At 36.3% G+C, this 14,174-nt stretch overlaps 2 protein-coding genes across 3 annotated transcripts in view; one reads left to right on the top strand and one right to left on the bottom strand.

Annotated features, from left to right (window-relative positions):
* The window catches only part of C10H12orf60 (chromosome 10 C12orf60 homolog), a 105,689-nt gene that overhangs the window by 89,432 nt on the left and 2,083 nt on the right, over positions 1-14,174 (bottom strand). The gene's annotated exons all lie outside the window — the stretch shown is intronic.
* SMCO3 (single-pass membrane protein with coiled-coil domains 3) lies at positions 6,244-14,159 on the top strand. The gene is made up of 2 exons (XM_010368466.1): positions 6,244-6,332; positions 13,118-14,159. The coding sequence occupies exon 2, from the start codon at positions 13,134-13,136 to the stop codon at positions 13,809-13,811; it is 678 nt and encodes a 225-aa protein (XP_010366768.1). The 5' UTR covers positions 6,244-6,332; positions 13,118-13,133; the 3' UTR covers positions 13,812-14,159.

Raw genomic sequence — 14,174 nt, 5'->3', positions numbered from 1 at the left:
TGAAATAGACCCATTCCTTCAAAGACATAAGCTATGAAAACTCACCCAAGTAGAAACAGAAAACTTGAATAAACCTATTTTTCTTAAAGAAATTGCATCTGTAGTTAAACACCTTCTAGAAGAGAAAATTCAAGACACAGATGGTTTCAGTGGTAAATTCAAACCATCATTTACAAAAGAATAACAATTCTACACAATATCCTCCAGAAAACAGAAAGGGAGAATATTTCATTTTGGGTTTTTTTTTGAGATGGAGTCTCGCTCTGTCCCCCAGGCTGGAGTGCAGTGGCCTGATCTTGGCTCACTGCAAGCTCCGCCTCCCAGGTTCATGCCATTCTCCTGCCTCAGTCTCCCGAGTAGCTGGGACTATAGGTGCCCACCACCATGCCTGGCTAATTTATTTTTGTATTTTTAGTAGAGATGGTGTTTCACTGTGTTAGCCAGGATGGTCTCAATCTCCTGACCTCGTAATCCAGCCACCTCAGCCTCCCAAAGTGCACAGGAGAATATTTCTCAACTCATTTTATAAGGCTACCATTGTAGAAAAATAAGAAAACTCTAGACCAATATTCCTTAAGAACATACACATAAAAATCCTCAACAAAATATTATCAAATCCAATCCAAAAATGTATAAAAAGAATAATACATCGCACCAATTTAAGGTGTATCCCAAAAATGTAAGGTTGGTTCAACATTAAAAAATCAAACTAAACAAGAAAAATGACATGATCACATCAGTAGATGCAGAAAAGGCATTTTTAAATATTCAATATCCATTAATAATTAAAATTCTTAGCAAACTAGGAATATAAGAAAACTTCCTTAATCATAGAGGACTCTTACAAAGAACCACAGCTAACATAATAAGAGACTAATTGTTACCCCTCAGGACCGGGAATTAGTCAGGTATGTCCACTTTCACCAGTTCTATTTAATATCATACTGGAAATCTTAGAAAGTGATGTAGGACAAGAAAAAGAAAATATTCAAATAGAGAAGGAAGAAATAAAACTACCTCTGTTTGTAGACAACATGATATCTACATATAAAATCCCAAGGAATCTACACAAAAGTTAGAGCTATTAGCAATTTTAGCAGATGCAAGGTCAGCATTCAAATATTCATTGTTTTCTATTCACTAGGAATGAACAATAGGGAACCAATCATTTTTATAAGTATCATTTATAATACTCTCTCAATAAAATCTTAAATATAAATCTAAAAATATATGTGCATAATCTGTGCACTAAGATTTTTTTTAAATTCTGAAGTAAAAAAAAAAAAAAATCAAAGAAAATGTAAATAAATGGAGAGACAAACTCTGTCCATGAATTGAAAGACACTATAAAGCAAAGATGTCAACCCAAACTCTGTCCACGGATTGGAAGACTTATGTAGTTAAGATGTCAATTTTTCCCAAATTGCTCCACAGAATTAATGCAATCACAATAAAAATGCCATCAAGATTCTTTATAGATATAGAACAGTGAATTCTAGAATATATATGTAAATGTAAAGGAGCAAGAATAGACAAAGATTTTTCTAAAGGAACAGTTAGAAGACTCACACAATCTAATATTAACATATACTACAGTAATTGAGACAGTATGGTATTGGTGATACGTAGATGAACCTAACAGAATAGAAAGTCTAAAAAGGACCCACAAATGTGGTCAATTGATTTTTTTTTTTTTTTTTTTTTTTTTTGAGATGGAGTCTTGCTCTGTCACCAGGCTGGAGTGCAGTGGCACGATCTCAGCTCACTGCAACCTCCACCCCTGCTCTCCCGGATTCAAGCGATTCCCCTGCCTCAGCCTCCCAAGTATCTGGGACTACAGGCACGCACCACCACACCTGGCTAATTTTTTTGTATTTTAGTAGAGACGGGCTTTCACCATGTTGGCCAGAATGGTCTCGATCTCCTGACCTCGTGATCTGCCCGCCTTGGCCTCCCAAAGTGCTGGGATTACAGGCATTGAGCCATCATGCCTGGCCGGTCAGTTGATTTTTAACGAAGATGCAAAGGCAATTTAATATAGAACGTTTAGGTGTTTTCACCCTAGAAGAAAACGTAGGCAGTACCATTTAGGACATAGGTATGGGCAAAGACTTCACGACAAAAATGCCAAAAACAATTGAAACAAAAGCCAAAATTGACACATAGGATCTAATTAAACTAAAGAGCTTCTGCACAGCAACAGAAATTATCATCAGAGTGAACAAGCAACTTACAGAATGGGAGAAACTTTTTGCAATCTACCTACCTGATAAAGGTCTAATATCCATAATTTACAGGGAACTTAAACAAATTTACAACCCCATCAAAAAGTGAGCAAAGGATATGAACAGACACTTCTCAAAAGAAGACCTCTACAAGACCAACAAATGTATGAAAAAAAAAAGCTCAACATCACTGATCATCAGAGAAATACCAGTGAGATACCATCTCACACCAGTCAGAATGGAGATTATTAAACAGTCAACAATAGATGCTGGCAAGGGTGTGGAGAAATAGGAATGCTTTTACCCTGTTAGTGGGAATGTAAATTAGTTCAACCATTGTGGAAGACAGTATAGCAATTCCTCAAAGATACAGAACCAGAAATACTATTTGACCCATCAATCCCATTATTGGGTATATACCCAAAGGATTATAAATCACGTTACTATAAAGACACATACACATGTATGTTTACTGCAGCACTATTTACAATAGCAAAGACTTGGAACCAACCCAAATGCCCATCAATGACAGACTGGATAAAGAAAATGTGGCACATATACACCATGGAATACTATGCAGCCATAAAAAGGAATGAGATCATGTCCTTTGCAGGGACATGGATGAAGCTGGAAGCCATCATCCTCAGCAAACTAACACAGGAACAGAAAACCAAACACCGCATGTTCTCACTCATAAGTGCAAGTTGAGCAATGAGAACACATGAACACAGGGAGGGGAACAACACACATCAGGGCCAGTTGGGGAGTAGGGGGCGAGGGGAGGGAACTTAAAGGATGGGTCAACAGGTACAGCAAACCACCATGGCACATGCATACCTATGTAACAAACCTGCACGTTCTGCACATGTATCCTTTTTTTTTTTTAAAGAAATAAAGAAAAACAAAACAAAAAAAGAAATAACAAAAAAAGAAAGTTTAGGGTTTTTCAACGAATGGTGCTGGGAAAGCCTGATACCCATATGCAAAGACATAAACCTTGATTTTATGTCATACCATATACATACGTAAATTAACTCAAAATGGGACATGAATATAAAAACATAAAACCATAAAACAGAAGAAAATCTTGTAATTTTTGGTTAGCTGATTAGTCCTTTGATATGTATGATACCAAAAGCATATCCATTAAAGAAAAAACGATAAACTGGCCGGGTATGGTGGCTCATATATTGTTAGATATATATTTAAGTATTTATATTTAAGTATTTTATTTTAGTGTAATCCCAACACTTTGGGAGACCAAGGCAAGCAGATCACTTAAGGCCAGGAGTTGGAGACCAGCCTGCCCAACATGGCAAAACTCCGTCTCTACTAAAAATACAAAAATCAGCACACGTCTGTAATCCCAGCTACTTGGGAGGCTGAGACACGAGAATCGCTTGAACCTGGAAGGTCGAGGATGCAGTGAGCCAAGATGGCACCACTGCACTAGAGCCTGGGCAACAGAGTGAGACTCTGTATCAAAAAAGAAAAAAAGAAAAAAGAAAATGTAAAGACCTGATCAGCAATTTTAAATGCCGCAAATATGATAAACATTGTAAATTATTATGTTTACTCATTACAATGTCATTGGCAATGCTAGAAAAGCAATTTTGCAAGAGGCAGGAATATATGCAGAAGCTAGATTATAAATACTGGAAAATTGATGGAGAAAATGAAGCAGAGGCAATACATGTACACTACCCAATTGGGAAGTCTAACTGTGAAAAGAGAGATAAAGGAGGCTATTAGGTCAAAAAGGTGATTATTTTTAGGTTTGCTTGATTTTTTTTTAAGTGCAACATTCATAAGTGCTGGCGAATTGTTGAAACAATCAAAACTGAATCAGGCAGGTTATTCAGGGTCATGGAATATATGGTTTTTGAGCAGTTTTTTTAGGAAAAGAAGGGAATGAGCTTTAGGATAAAGGGAAAAATAAAGCATTCTAAATAAAAGAAACTATCAAGTGAGAGCTACATGCAGACAAGTTTGGAGATATTATTGCTTTCACTCTCATTTCCCACCACTGTCGATCCAGCAGTGAAACTTGTCAAATCAGCCTTCCTGATTCCCTAAAACCACCCTGACTCCAAGATCTACACTAAGAAAATTTGCCTCCTTCCTACAGTTCAGCTCTGACTATTGATTTGATGTCAATACTGGCTTTAGTAGTCAAGAAAGAGTTAAGAAGTTCAAGTTTTCAACCTGAGAAACTGATTGCAGAAAAAAGAAGTTCAAGTTGATTAGGGGGCTCCGTATGAAGTCAATATTGCTTCTAGTTTTTCTCTGATAATTCTTTTGCGTTGTTACTGTTTATCCCTAATTTTGGCAACTCCACTTAGGCTACTAGGGGTAGGAGAGAAAGGAGTGGATGAGTAGGCAATAAATGTTAAGAAGGGTAGAAATAGGAGAGAAACAAACACCTTAGGAACAAGTGGGTTAAATGGTACTCTTCAACAATAGCCTCTTCAGAAACAAAATGTAACTGTTTTAAGATAGGGTAAGAGACAGACATATTTTTTCTAGATACTGTAGGTAATGGGATTGGTGACTCATGCTTTATTGTCCATACTTACTAATCAAGTGGACACAACGTACCCTTGCTGAAATCCAAACCTCCAAATATTACCCCATAATAAAAAGAATTTTTTAATGGTTCACTATTACCTACAGAATGAAATACAATTTCCTAGCATGACATTTAAGGCTATCTACAAACTGTTTTTAATTTTCCATGACTTACGTTCCCTTAACTGCTCCCACTTACACCCTGTATCATCAGCATGGAGGATTTTGTTCCCTGAAAATGTTCTACAATTTTGCTCTCAGTGTTCCCTCCATCTGTATTATCTCCTTTATACCACCATCCTCCCCAAACATCTGTTAAAATCCTACTTAACATCCATACCTAGTTCAGATACACTGGCCACAGGTGGGGACCTGGATACATCAAGGCAAGATGATCCACTGGGACAAAAGTAGAAAAGTGACCCCACTTAGCCCTTCTTTAGGAACACTGGGCAGCATTTTTAGATTTTAAAGTCTCCTGTCTGCCTGTCTGGCATTTTGATTCTGTATCCTGTATCCACCCATTCTCCTCTCCCCTCCACCAGGAGATACTGTTGTTAATATATGAATTGCTACCATTTCATAAGATTTTGCCACATATCAGCCACTATGGCAATTACTTTATAAACATTATCCCATTTAAACCTTCTGAAAATCCATAAATTATTAACTAATACTCATATTACACCAATGGGAAAACTTAGAGAGGCTAAGTGACTTTCTTAGGGTTACATGACCAGTAAGTGGTACTTGGAGTACACAAAACCAGGACTGTCTGAGGGTAAAGCCTGCTGTCTTTCACTAAGTTACACTGGGGCTGAGTGATTTCCCTGTGACTCAGGTATCTTTGCTGCGGAGGAATTAACGGGTCTGAAGACAGAAGCCGGAAGAAGCAGCAGGGAAGACTCTGATCTGAGCTTTCGGAGAAAAGACTAGAGTTAGACTTTAAGGTTTTTTATTGTCAAGACAATTCACCAACATAGGAAGAGAAAGAGTGATAAAGAGGAGAACTCCTAGCTGGAAAGAAAAGAAAAAAAAATTGGATGCAAGTAACTGCATTATATCTCTTGAGAATTTAAATAACCAGCAACAGTTAGAGGTACAAATGCAACAAAAGCTAACAGAAACTTATTATCTGGAATAGCTGACAAGATAAAACCCCAAAATCTGAGAGCTGCAATCAAAGAGCCACCTTCTCTACTGAATTGAATTAGCTCAGTTATATAGCGCTTCTCAAAAATAAAAAGTCCATTAAAGAACAGAAATTTAAAAATAAGTTTTACACACTATTAGTCTTTCAATTTATATAACTTAATACTATATACTAAGTTTTCATCAATAGGAGATAAAAGAATCCTGAGGTCCAAGCCATGTAGAAATAGTCTACAAACCAGACAGGCAGAGGGACCCAGCAGAGACTAGCAAAGTCTGTAAGTCATCACATTCCACCAGAAATATCCAGATGAAACCAGATGAAAAAGCATTTTAACAATACTCCTAAACAACTGCTGGGACCACGGAACTCAGAAACACAGCAAGGTAAGCAACGTGGATATTTCTATTGATATAATACTTTGTTTCTCAATAGTAGGAGGAATTTGAAACAGCCCGTCAGTCTTGAATCCTAACCATAAATAAAATAAAGTAAAAAAAGCAGCTTTGTTATAAGAGGATCCCATGACACGTTCCTTGTGATTTGGAAGGAACCTTCCCTGGCCTTCTCTGAAGACAGCAGAGAAGGAAGAAAATTAACAATTTCTAGGACTGATTAAGTCAGAGTGGAAGAGAAGCAGTAAAGACATGAATTTTAAGAAGGATTAAGGATAAAATGATACCTGTGTGAACGTGTGAAGTTTATATGGATAGTACCATTTCCTTCTATGCCATTAATATTAATATAGGCACTCAGTACCTATCTGCAAAAGAATGAATGTGGAATCTAATACTGGTTAATGTATAGTACTTATACTGTTTCATAAATTATGTTCTATCGAAATATCTCTGAGCATTTGCTGTGTGTCTCCAAACAGGCTGTTATCATCTTAAGGGCAAGGAACACTGTCTTTTTCAAATGCCTCAAGGGATACAGTAGAGGCTTCACCAGTGAACACTTGATAAATGCTGATGAATGACTTTAATATTCTTCTTTCTGCTCAGAAACATTTTTTAAAAGAATTTATATCAGAAAGTATATCATCACATCATGAGCAATTTTTGTTTTAATTAAAGGCCACAGTTTTTATTGGAATTAAAGGAGACTCAGAACTAGTTAGAAGCTGTTATTTTCTCCTGAAAAGCTCCTGATTTTACCTATACCCTATTTCCACACTCCCAAATAAGGGAACTGTGCATGATGGCAAAACTCCATTTGGACAGTGAAGAAAAGTGACAGCAAGAAGAAACGTAAAACCTCAGAGAGCACTAATGACTAAACATCAGAGGTTTAGACGGGGTCATGTTTTTCTTTCTTTCTTTTTTAATTGTTAGTATAAGAAAAGTTCAAACATACACAGAAGTAGAGACAATAACATAATAAACTCCCATGTACCCATAACTCAGCTTTAAAAATTATCAAAACAAGGCCAATCTTTTTTCCTCTACAACCCTACCCCTCTATTCTTTCCAGATGATTTGCGAGCAAATCTCAAGACCATTTCATTTCATCTTAAACGTTTTCAGTTTGTATTTCCAAACAGGCAAGAACTTCTCTTTTTGAAATTTAACCTTACACTTCGCAAATCAACAATATTTAAGCAGGACTATCTTTGACTTGGAAAGATACCAGCACTATGTTTAGTGTCTGGATGACGGGATCATTCACACCCTAAACCTCAGCAACACACAGCATAGTCAGGCAACAAACTTGCATATGAACCTCCTGAATCTAAAATAAAAATTGTAAAAAATTTATAGCAGGATACCCAGTATCCTACTATAAAAATTTATTTGGGGTAGCACAGTAAAAGCTTTTGGAATGCAGTTTACGACACATATCAAAAGTAATAAAAATTTAATTCCCATTACTTATGCCACTAATTATGTAATTCTTCTAGGTATTTATGCTGAAATAATCCAGATAATGGAGGAAAAAAAATATGTGGGTATCAAAATGCTCATTAGAACATTATTTGTGATAGTGAAACAATTTTGGATTTATTAAACTATGGTAAAGATAGGGAATAGTATATGCAACCAATAAAATATTTTTAAAACTATAAATAGGGTAAAGTGTTAAGTGAATTAAGACGAATTTTACTTATACTATTATGATAACTTTGAAAAGATACTTACGCATATAAACAAATTTTGAAAAGGAATAACAAAAATCAAAAATAAAATGGAGGTTTATGGGTGTTTTTTCTCCTCTATTTAAAAAAGTTTATATATTACTGGTAATAAGTATATGTTAAAAAATTATTTGTTTTACCAAACCATTCACTTTTAATTTCTCCATAATATACCATCTATCAAAGCACAAATCATATATTGCATTATCCATGAAGCTTTCTCTAATCATCTTGATATTAATTTCTAAGTTCACTAGCACTTGACAGTCAACACACTACTGTTATTCACGAAAGTATCCTAAAAAGTTTTATTTGAACATATGACGATCAATACATTTTCATTTTGTAAGGTGGTTCCTTTTCTGAAAAACTAAAACAACTGTATGGTGTCATTAAATAAACCTTAACTTTTAGATACAATTATCAGTATATTTCTACCATATCTTACATGCTCTTTAATCTTAAATGTTGACTTCTCAATTCAAAAAAATTGACAAGGTTAGAGGCAGTAAGCATCCATCTCAAGCTAACCTTTGTCTCCATTTTCATTTCTTAAGGTGTGCTGATCAATGGCATCAGCACTTTCAGATGTTTTTGTCATTTTTTAATAAAATAACAAGTCAAAGTTTCCAGGCTTTGTTTTAGCAACAGAACTCTCTCATCAAATAAAATTTTACCCATCCAGATCCCAAATGTGTAGAGCAAGAGAAAGCACAGCTGCTCCAGGCTAGCAAAGGCCCAGGTGAAAAATGGGAGTCCCAGAGACCAAGAGCTCCACCTGCTGGCTAGCAGTTCCCCAGCAGTTGCTCCAGGGCACTACAGAACCCATTTCATGGATAACTACAATATTCAAATAATAGCATAAACTCTGTACAAAAGTGGATGGTAATTCCCCAAGTGGAATTTTTCACTAACAGAAAGCACCATCATGTGATAATTCAAATTATGTAAAAGTTCAAACTTACCATACAATGGGTGTAACCAGAGCTGGATTAAATATACCACTTGCTGCTGGTGCCACAATCTTTGAAAGTGACAGGTCGTCACTGAAAATGGAATAAGATGGAGAAAGTATATGGCACAGAACTCCTCTCTGGCACAATATTATGGGTTGTTTGTAAAATATCACCTGAAGCTTGCATGAGTAACAACTCTGACCTTTAAGAAGGGTGACTCCAAATAATTGCAAGGCTTTTGTTTTGCTGAGTGGAGTTATCGCTTTGGGAGTCAGAACTAAATTGTTAAAGGCAATAATGAAAATACTGCACCCTGCCAACTATAGTTCTCCATGTGGTGCCCAACCTCTCCTCAACTGTCAAGCACATATTTAAGAATATCTACTTGAAAGGTTACAAATTGTTAACCTTACTAGACGACTAAATGTCTCCATATGGCCACAGTGCCAATATATTATATATTAAAGTATGGGTTGTTTAAAACAAATTTGCACCAGTCAAATACCAACTATATCTTTAATTTTGTATGATATATTACTTTCAACTTGACATTATAGTTATAAATCTGTCTTAACTTCCTAATTAGATTAGAAATTCCAAAAAAGCAAGGACCATGTCTTTTTCATCTTTGTATGGTTTGCAGAGTGGTGTTGGCATATGACCTTACACGTGGTAAGCACTAACCTATTAGATGAATTGTTAATGAATTAATAATTGCCTTCTTCACTAAGCTCTTCAAACTTCACCTATCCAAAACACAATTCAATGGTTTCACCTTCAATCCCCACCTCTCCTCTTCCTAATTGCCCAGTGCTCCTTATCTCATTTGGGGTGTAGAAATAACCTGGAGCTGTATTCAGAGCTGGAGCTCAGACATACCTGAGCAGGTATGGTGGCAGGCCTGCTGAAGATATGTTAGTACAAGAAAACCCTCCCCACTTCCTACCCTTAGGAAAAAAGCTAGGAAGGTAAGTCTGACTCAGAATAAAAGTCCTTTTTCATTATAAGGGAAACATAATTCTTAGCACATCATAACATTTCTTAGCCCAACTTGTTATTGGAACAAAGTCATGAACTGATATCTAGATCCTACGAAGAAGAGTGTAAGAGTGCAAGTGCAAGATCATGACTACATAAAAGGAAGAAAAACAGTAGTTGAAAACATACAGTGTCTTACACTTTGATTTCTAGTAAGACTGAACTTTTCCCACCATTTTATTAGACACTATTTTTTTGTACTCTGTTCAGGGTTGTTTGCTCATTTATATATTAGATTGTCACTGCTTTTTAAAAATAATAACAGTACTTTTTTTGCATTTTCCCCAGCTTGTTTTCAGTTCTTTTTACATTGGCCATCTTTATTAGTCAAATTTTTGCATGTGATTTTTTTTTCATTGGTTTTAGGCTTTTAAAGTCCTCCTCCACACAGATATTTGAAAATTATCCATTTTCTTCCAGCTATTATTTTTCTACATGTATGACACTAACAATTTTGTTATTAATTTTTAACCCCAAAGTCTAGCCCATGACTCAAGACCATTTATGGAGTAATAATTTTGATTATTATTGATTTGAGATTCTACAATTTACTATTATTAAATGGATAGAAGAGTCTGCTTTGGGGACTAATTTGTTCCATTAATTCACTGACTCTTGTTCCTGTACCATACTGTTTACTATTTTGTTTTTATGGTGTTTTAATACTGGGGGGAGAAGAGTTCTATTTTTTTTCCTGAAAAAAATAAGGCTCACCTGTTCAGTCTTTTCAGAAACATTCTACGGTTAATTTGTGAAGTTGTGCTAAAACAATGAGTTAATTGAAAAGGAGCCGACCACTTGGAAGCATTCTGCCTCCCATCCAGGAGGAAGGTTCATTTCTCCATTTGTTTATCTTGAGGTAGATAGAATCACCACCTTTTCTGGAAACTATGCCTTCATATAATGGCATATGATAGCTGCTAGAGATATTTTCAACTTTTTCAGGATAAGAAAACTCCTCTTGCCTAAGTGTCTGAAGAGGAATATAGCTAATTTTCTTCTGTCAGTCAGAAACTAGAGTTTTCACTTCATAATAAGATCTGAAAACCGAGAGTCAAAAAAGACAAACATTTAATGGAAAATTACCAGAAGAAAAAATAAAATTTAAAGTCCAAATCTGTGCTTATCAAATTACAGTTTGCAACCCATTGTGTATTTAGAGAGTATTTACTGGATCTTCAACAAGCAATTTCTTTAAAAGGAATTGGATTAGAGATTTTCTAAGTATTGTTTTGCGGAAATGTGTGTCTGTTACACGTATGCCTGCCTGTATATATGTGCATGTGTGCTGGATTTGAATCAAGGATAAAAATGAATTTCTGACCATGGTAGTTTATTTTGCCAGGAGGTTCCAGTGCATTTTTCTAAATCTAACAACATACATGGTTATTTATGTTTCTAAACAATTTCAGAAAAATTTTCCCTTTTCCGTTTCTAAATTATATCCATATGATTTGGAGGATAGGTTATTTTCAGGTTTACTTTCTTGAAAGAAAAACATCTTCATTCCTTCATTCCATGCTTCTGAGGTTCCCCTTAAGCAGAATAAGAACTGTGGTGCTAGAAGACATAGGGTCCAAGTTAATTACGATGTTGTTTACTTAAAAAGAGACTGTGCCAGATTCCACATGGATATGGATAGAGAACTCCATTTTTTCTGTCTTTTCTCTTGAGTTTAATTTTTTAAAAAAGTGCCAGCCACATAGAAAAGCTACTCAAAGTATGCATATTGAGTAGCATCATGCTCTTACTGGCTCAAATTTAGATTTTTCACCCAAATAAACACAGAAGAACATGACTGTTTTCTCTAAATGGTATCGTAGGCCAAAAGAACAAACACTGAAGTCTCTTGTCATGTTATTTTATTCATTCTATGATGTACTCTCACTACTTTTTTTTTTTTTGAGACAGTCTCGCTGTGTCGCCCAGGCTGGAGTGCAGTGGCACCACCTTGGCTCCCCGCAACCTCCACCTCTGGTTCAAGTGATTCTCCTGCCTCAGTCTGCAGAGTAGCTGGGATTACAGGCGTGCACCACCATGCCCAACTAATTTTTGTATTTATAGTTCCTACCTTCTCCTCACATGAAATTTTAATCCAAAGAGTCTTGAATATATACTCTTATCACAAGAAAAAAATTTTTTAAAGATTCTAGCATGATATATATGTTGCCTTTGGATATCCCTTAGGTTTAGAAAACAAATAACTTGCCTGTAGAGAAATATAAAGTAATTTGAATATTTTAAGCGAAAATAACCAAGTATTGAAACACAAAAAACACAGCCTGTAAATTCAGAGAAATCAGTCGGTAGGTGTGGTCAATGTGATGACTAGGGGTTGGAGAAACTAAGGAGCACTAGTAATCAAGAGCTAAGCATTTCATATTGGGGTCTGTTTCAAATAAAATTTATTAAATATTACCTAGAAATAATCATGCTTATTAATAAACAGATACTTGATAAACATGAATATTTCCCACCACCACAAAATCTCATACCTTAATTTATCCATCAAAGGGTTGTATTCTGTTGCCTACATTTTTCATACACTGACTCCAAATTTCATAACAATAACTGTTTTAAAGAACTTGCTGAGGCTGGGCACAGTGACTCATGCCTGTAATCCTAGCACTTTGGGAGGCCAAGGGGGTGGACTGCCTGAGCTCATGAGTTGGAGACCAGCCTGGGCAACATGGTGAAACCCCGTCTCTACTAAAATACAAAAAACTAGCTGGGACATGGTGGTGTGTGCCTGTAATCCCAGCTACTCGGGAGGCTGAGGCAGGAGAACTGCTAGAACCTGGGAGGCAGAGGTTGCAGTGAGCCGAAATCGTGCCACTGCACTCCAGCCTGGGTAACAGAGTGAGACTCCATCTCTAAAAAAAAAAAAAAAAAAAAAAAACTTGTTGAGTGTTCTGAGGAATTCTCCTTACACAGCATCTTGCTTCTTTGCTATGCATGAAGAAAAAGGTTTCCTAGTCCCTTCTGCGCAGTTAGCAGACATTTTTTAAGACTTTCAGTAAAAATTAACCATTTTGTTTTTCAGCGATCATACTGGAAATATGGCCCAAAGTGACTTCCTCTACCCAGATAACCCAAAGAGGCGGCAAGAAGTAAATCGTCTTCACCAACAGCTCCTTGATTGCTTATCTGACAGCTTCGATGTCACCAATAAGCTGACTGAGGTTCTAAATACACACTTGGGGTGCAGGCTGGCCTCCATTGAGATGAAAAGAGATGGGACCATCAAAGAAAACTGTGATATCATCATCCAAGCCATTAGGAAAATCCAAAAGGAATTGCAAAAGGTTGATGAAGCACTAAAAGACAAGCTAGAGCCAACCCTCTATAGAAAACTTCAGGATATTAAGGAAAGGGAAACAGAGAAAATTGCAATAGTGCAAAAGGTTATTTCGGTCATCCTGGGAGAAGCTACATCTGCAGCCAGTGCAGTCGCTGTTAAACTTGTGGGCTCAAATATCACAACTGGCATAATTAACAAGTTGGTCACTGTGTTAGCTCAAATTGGTGCTTCTCTCCTTGGTAGTATTGGAGTTGCTGTTCTTGGCCTTGGCTTAGATATGATTGTCCGTGCCATCCTGGGAGCAGTGGAAAAAACACAGCTTCAAGCAGCCATCAAAAGTTATGAGGAGCATCTGGTGGAATTCAAGTCAGCCTCAGAAAAATATAATCATGCCATTACTGAGATCACCAATACAGTGAAACACCAAATGAAATGAACAGCCATCTTATTTGCCACTGAAGTGTTTTTCTGCTTCCTTTTCAGTAACAGTGTTTGCTTCCTTAAACCTAATCAGGTTCATTTTCTATAGGCTTCCAATATGGACTTAAATAGGATAAACAATTTGGAGAGGGAAATTGGGGATGCCAAGACTAGATGACTAGATGAGTTTAGAGCCAATGCCTGGATGAGTTGGTACTAGCCGCTATGAGGTTAAAAAAAATTACCTCCCTGTATGTTTTCACACCCTGCTCTACCAGATCAACATTGGGGTACACGCTATCATAGAGTAGCAAGTATAGAGGTTACTTTTTCCTTTTCTGATTTCATTAAAATTCTTAAATTTTACATTGACTGCAGA

This window comes from Rhinopithecus roxellana, chromosome 10, assembly GCF_007565055.1.
Source record: "Rhinopithecus roxellana isolate Shanxi Qingling chromosome 10, ASM756505v1, whole genome shotgun sequence".
NCBI classification, from domain to species: Eukaryota; Metazoa; Chordata; class Mammalia; order Primates; family Cercopithecidae; genus Rhinopithecus; species Rhinopithecus roxellana.
Note: the sequence above shows the minus strand (reverse complement) of the source record. Positions and strands in the feature narration are given on the sequence as shown.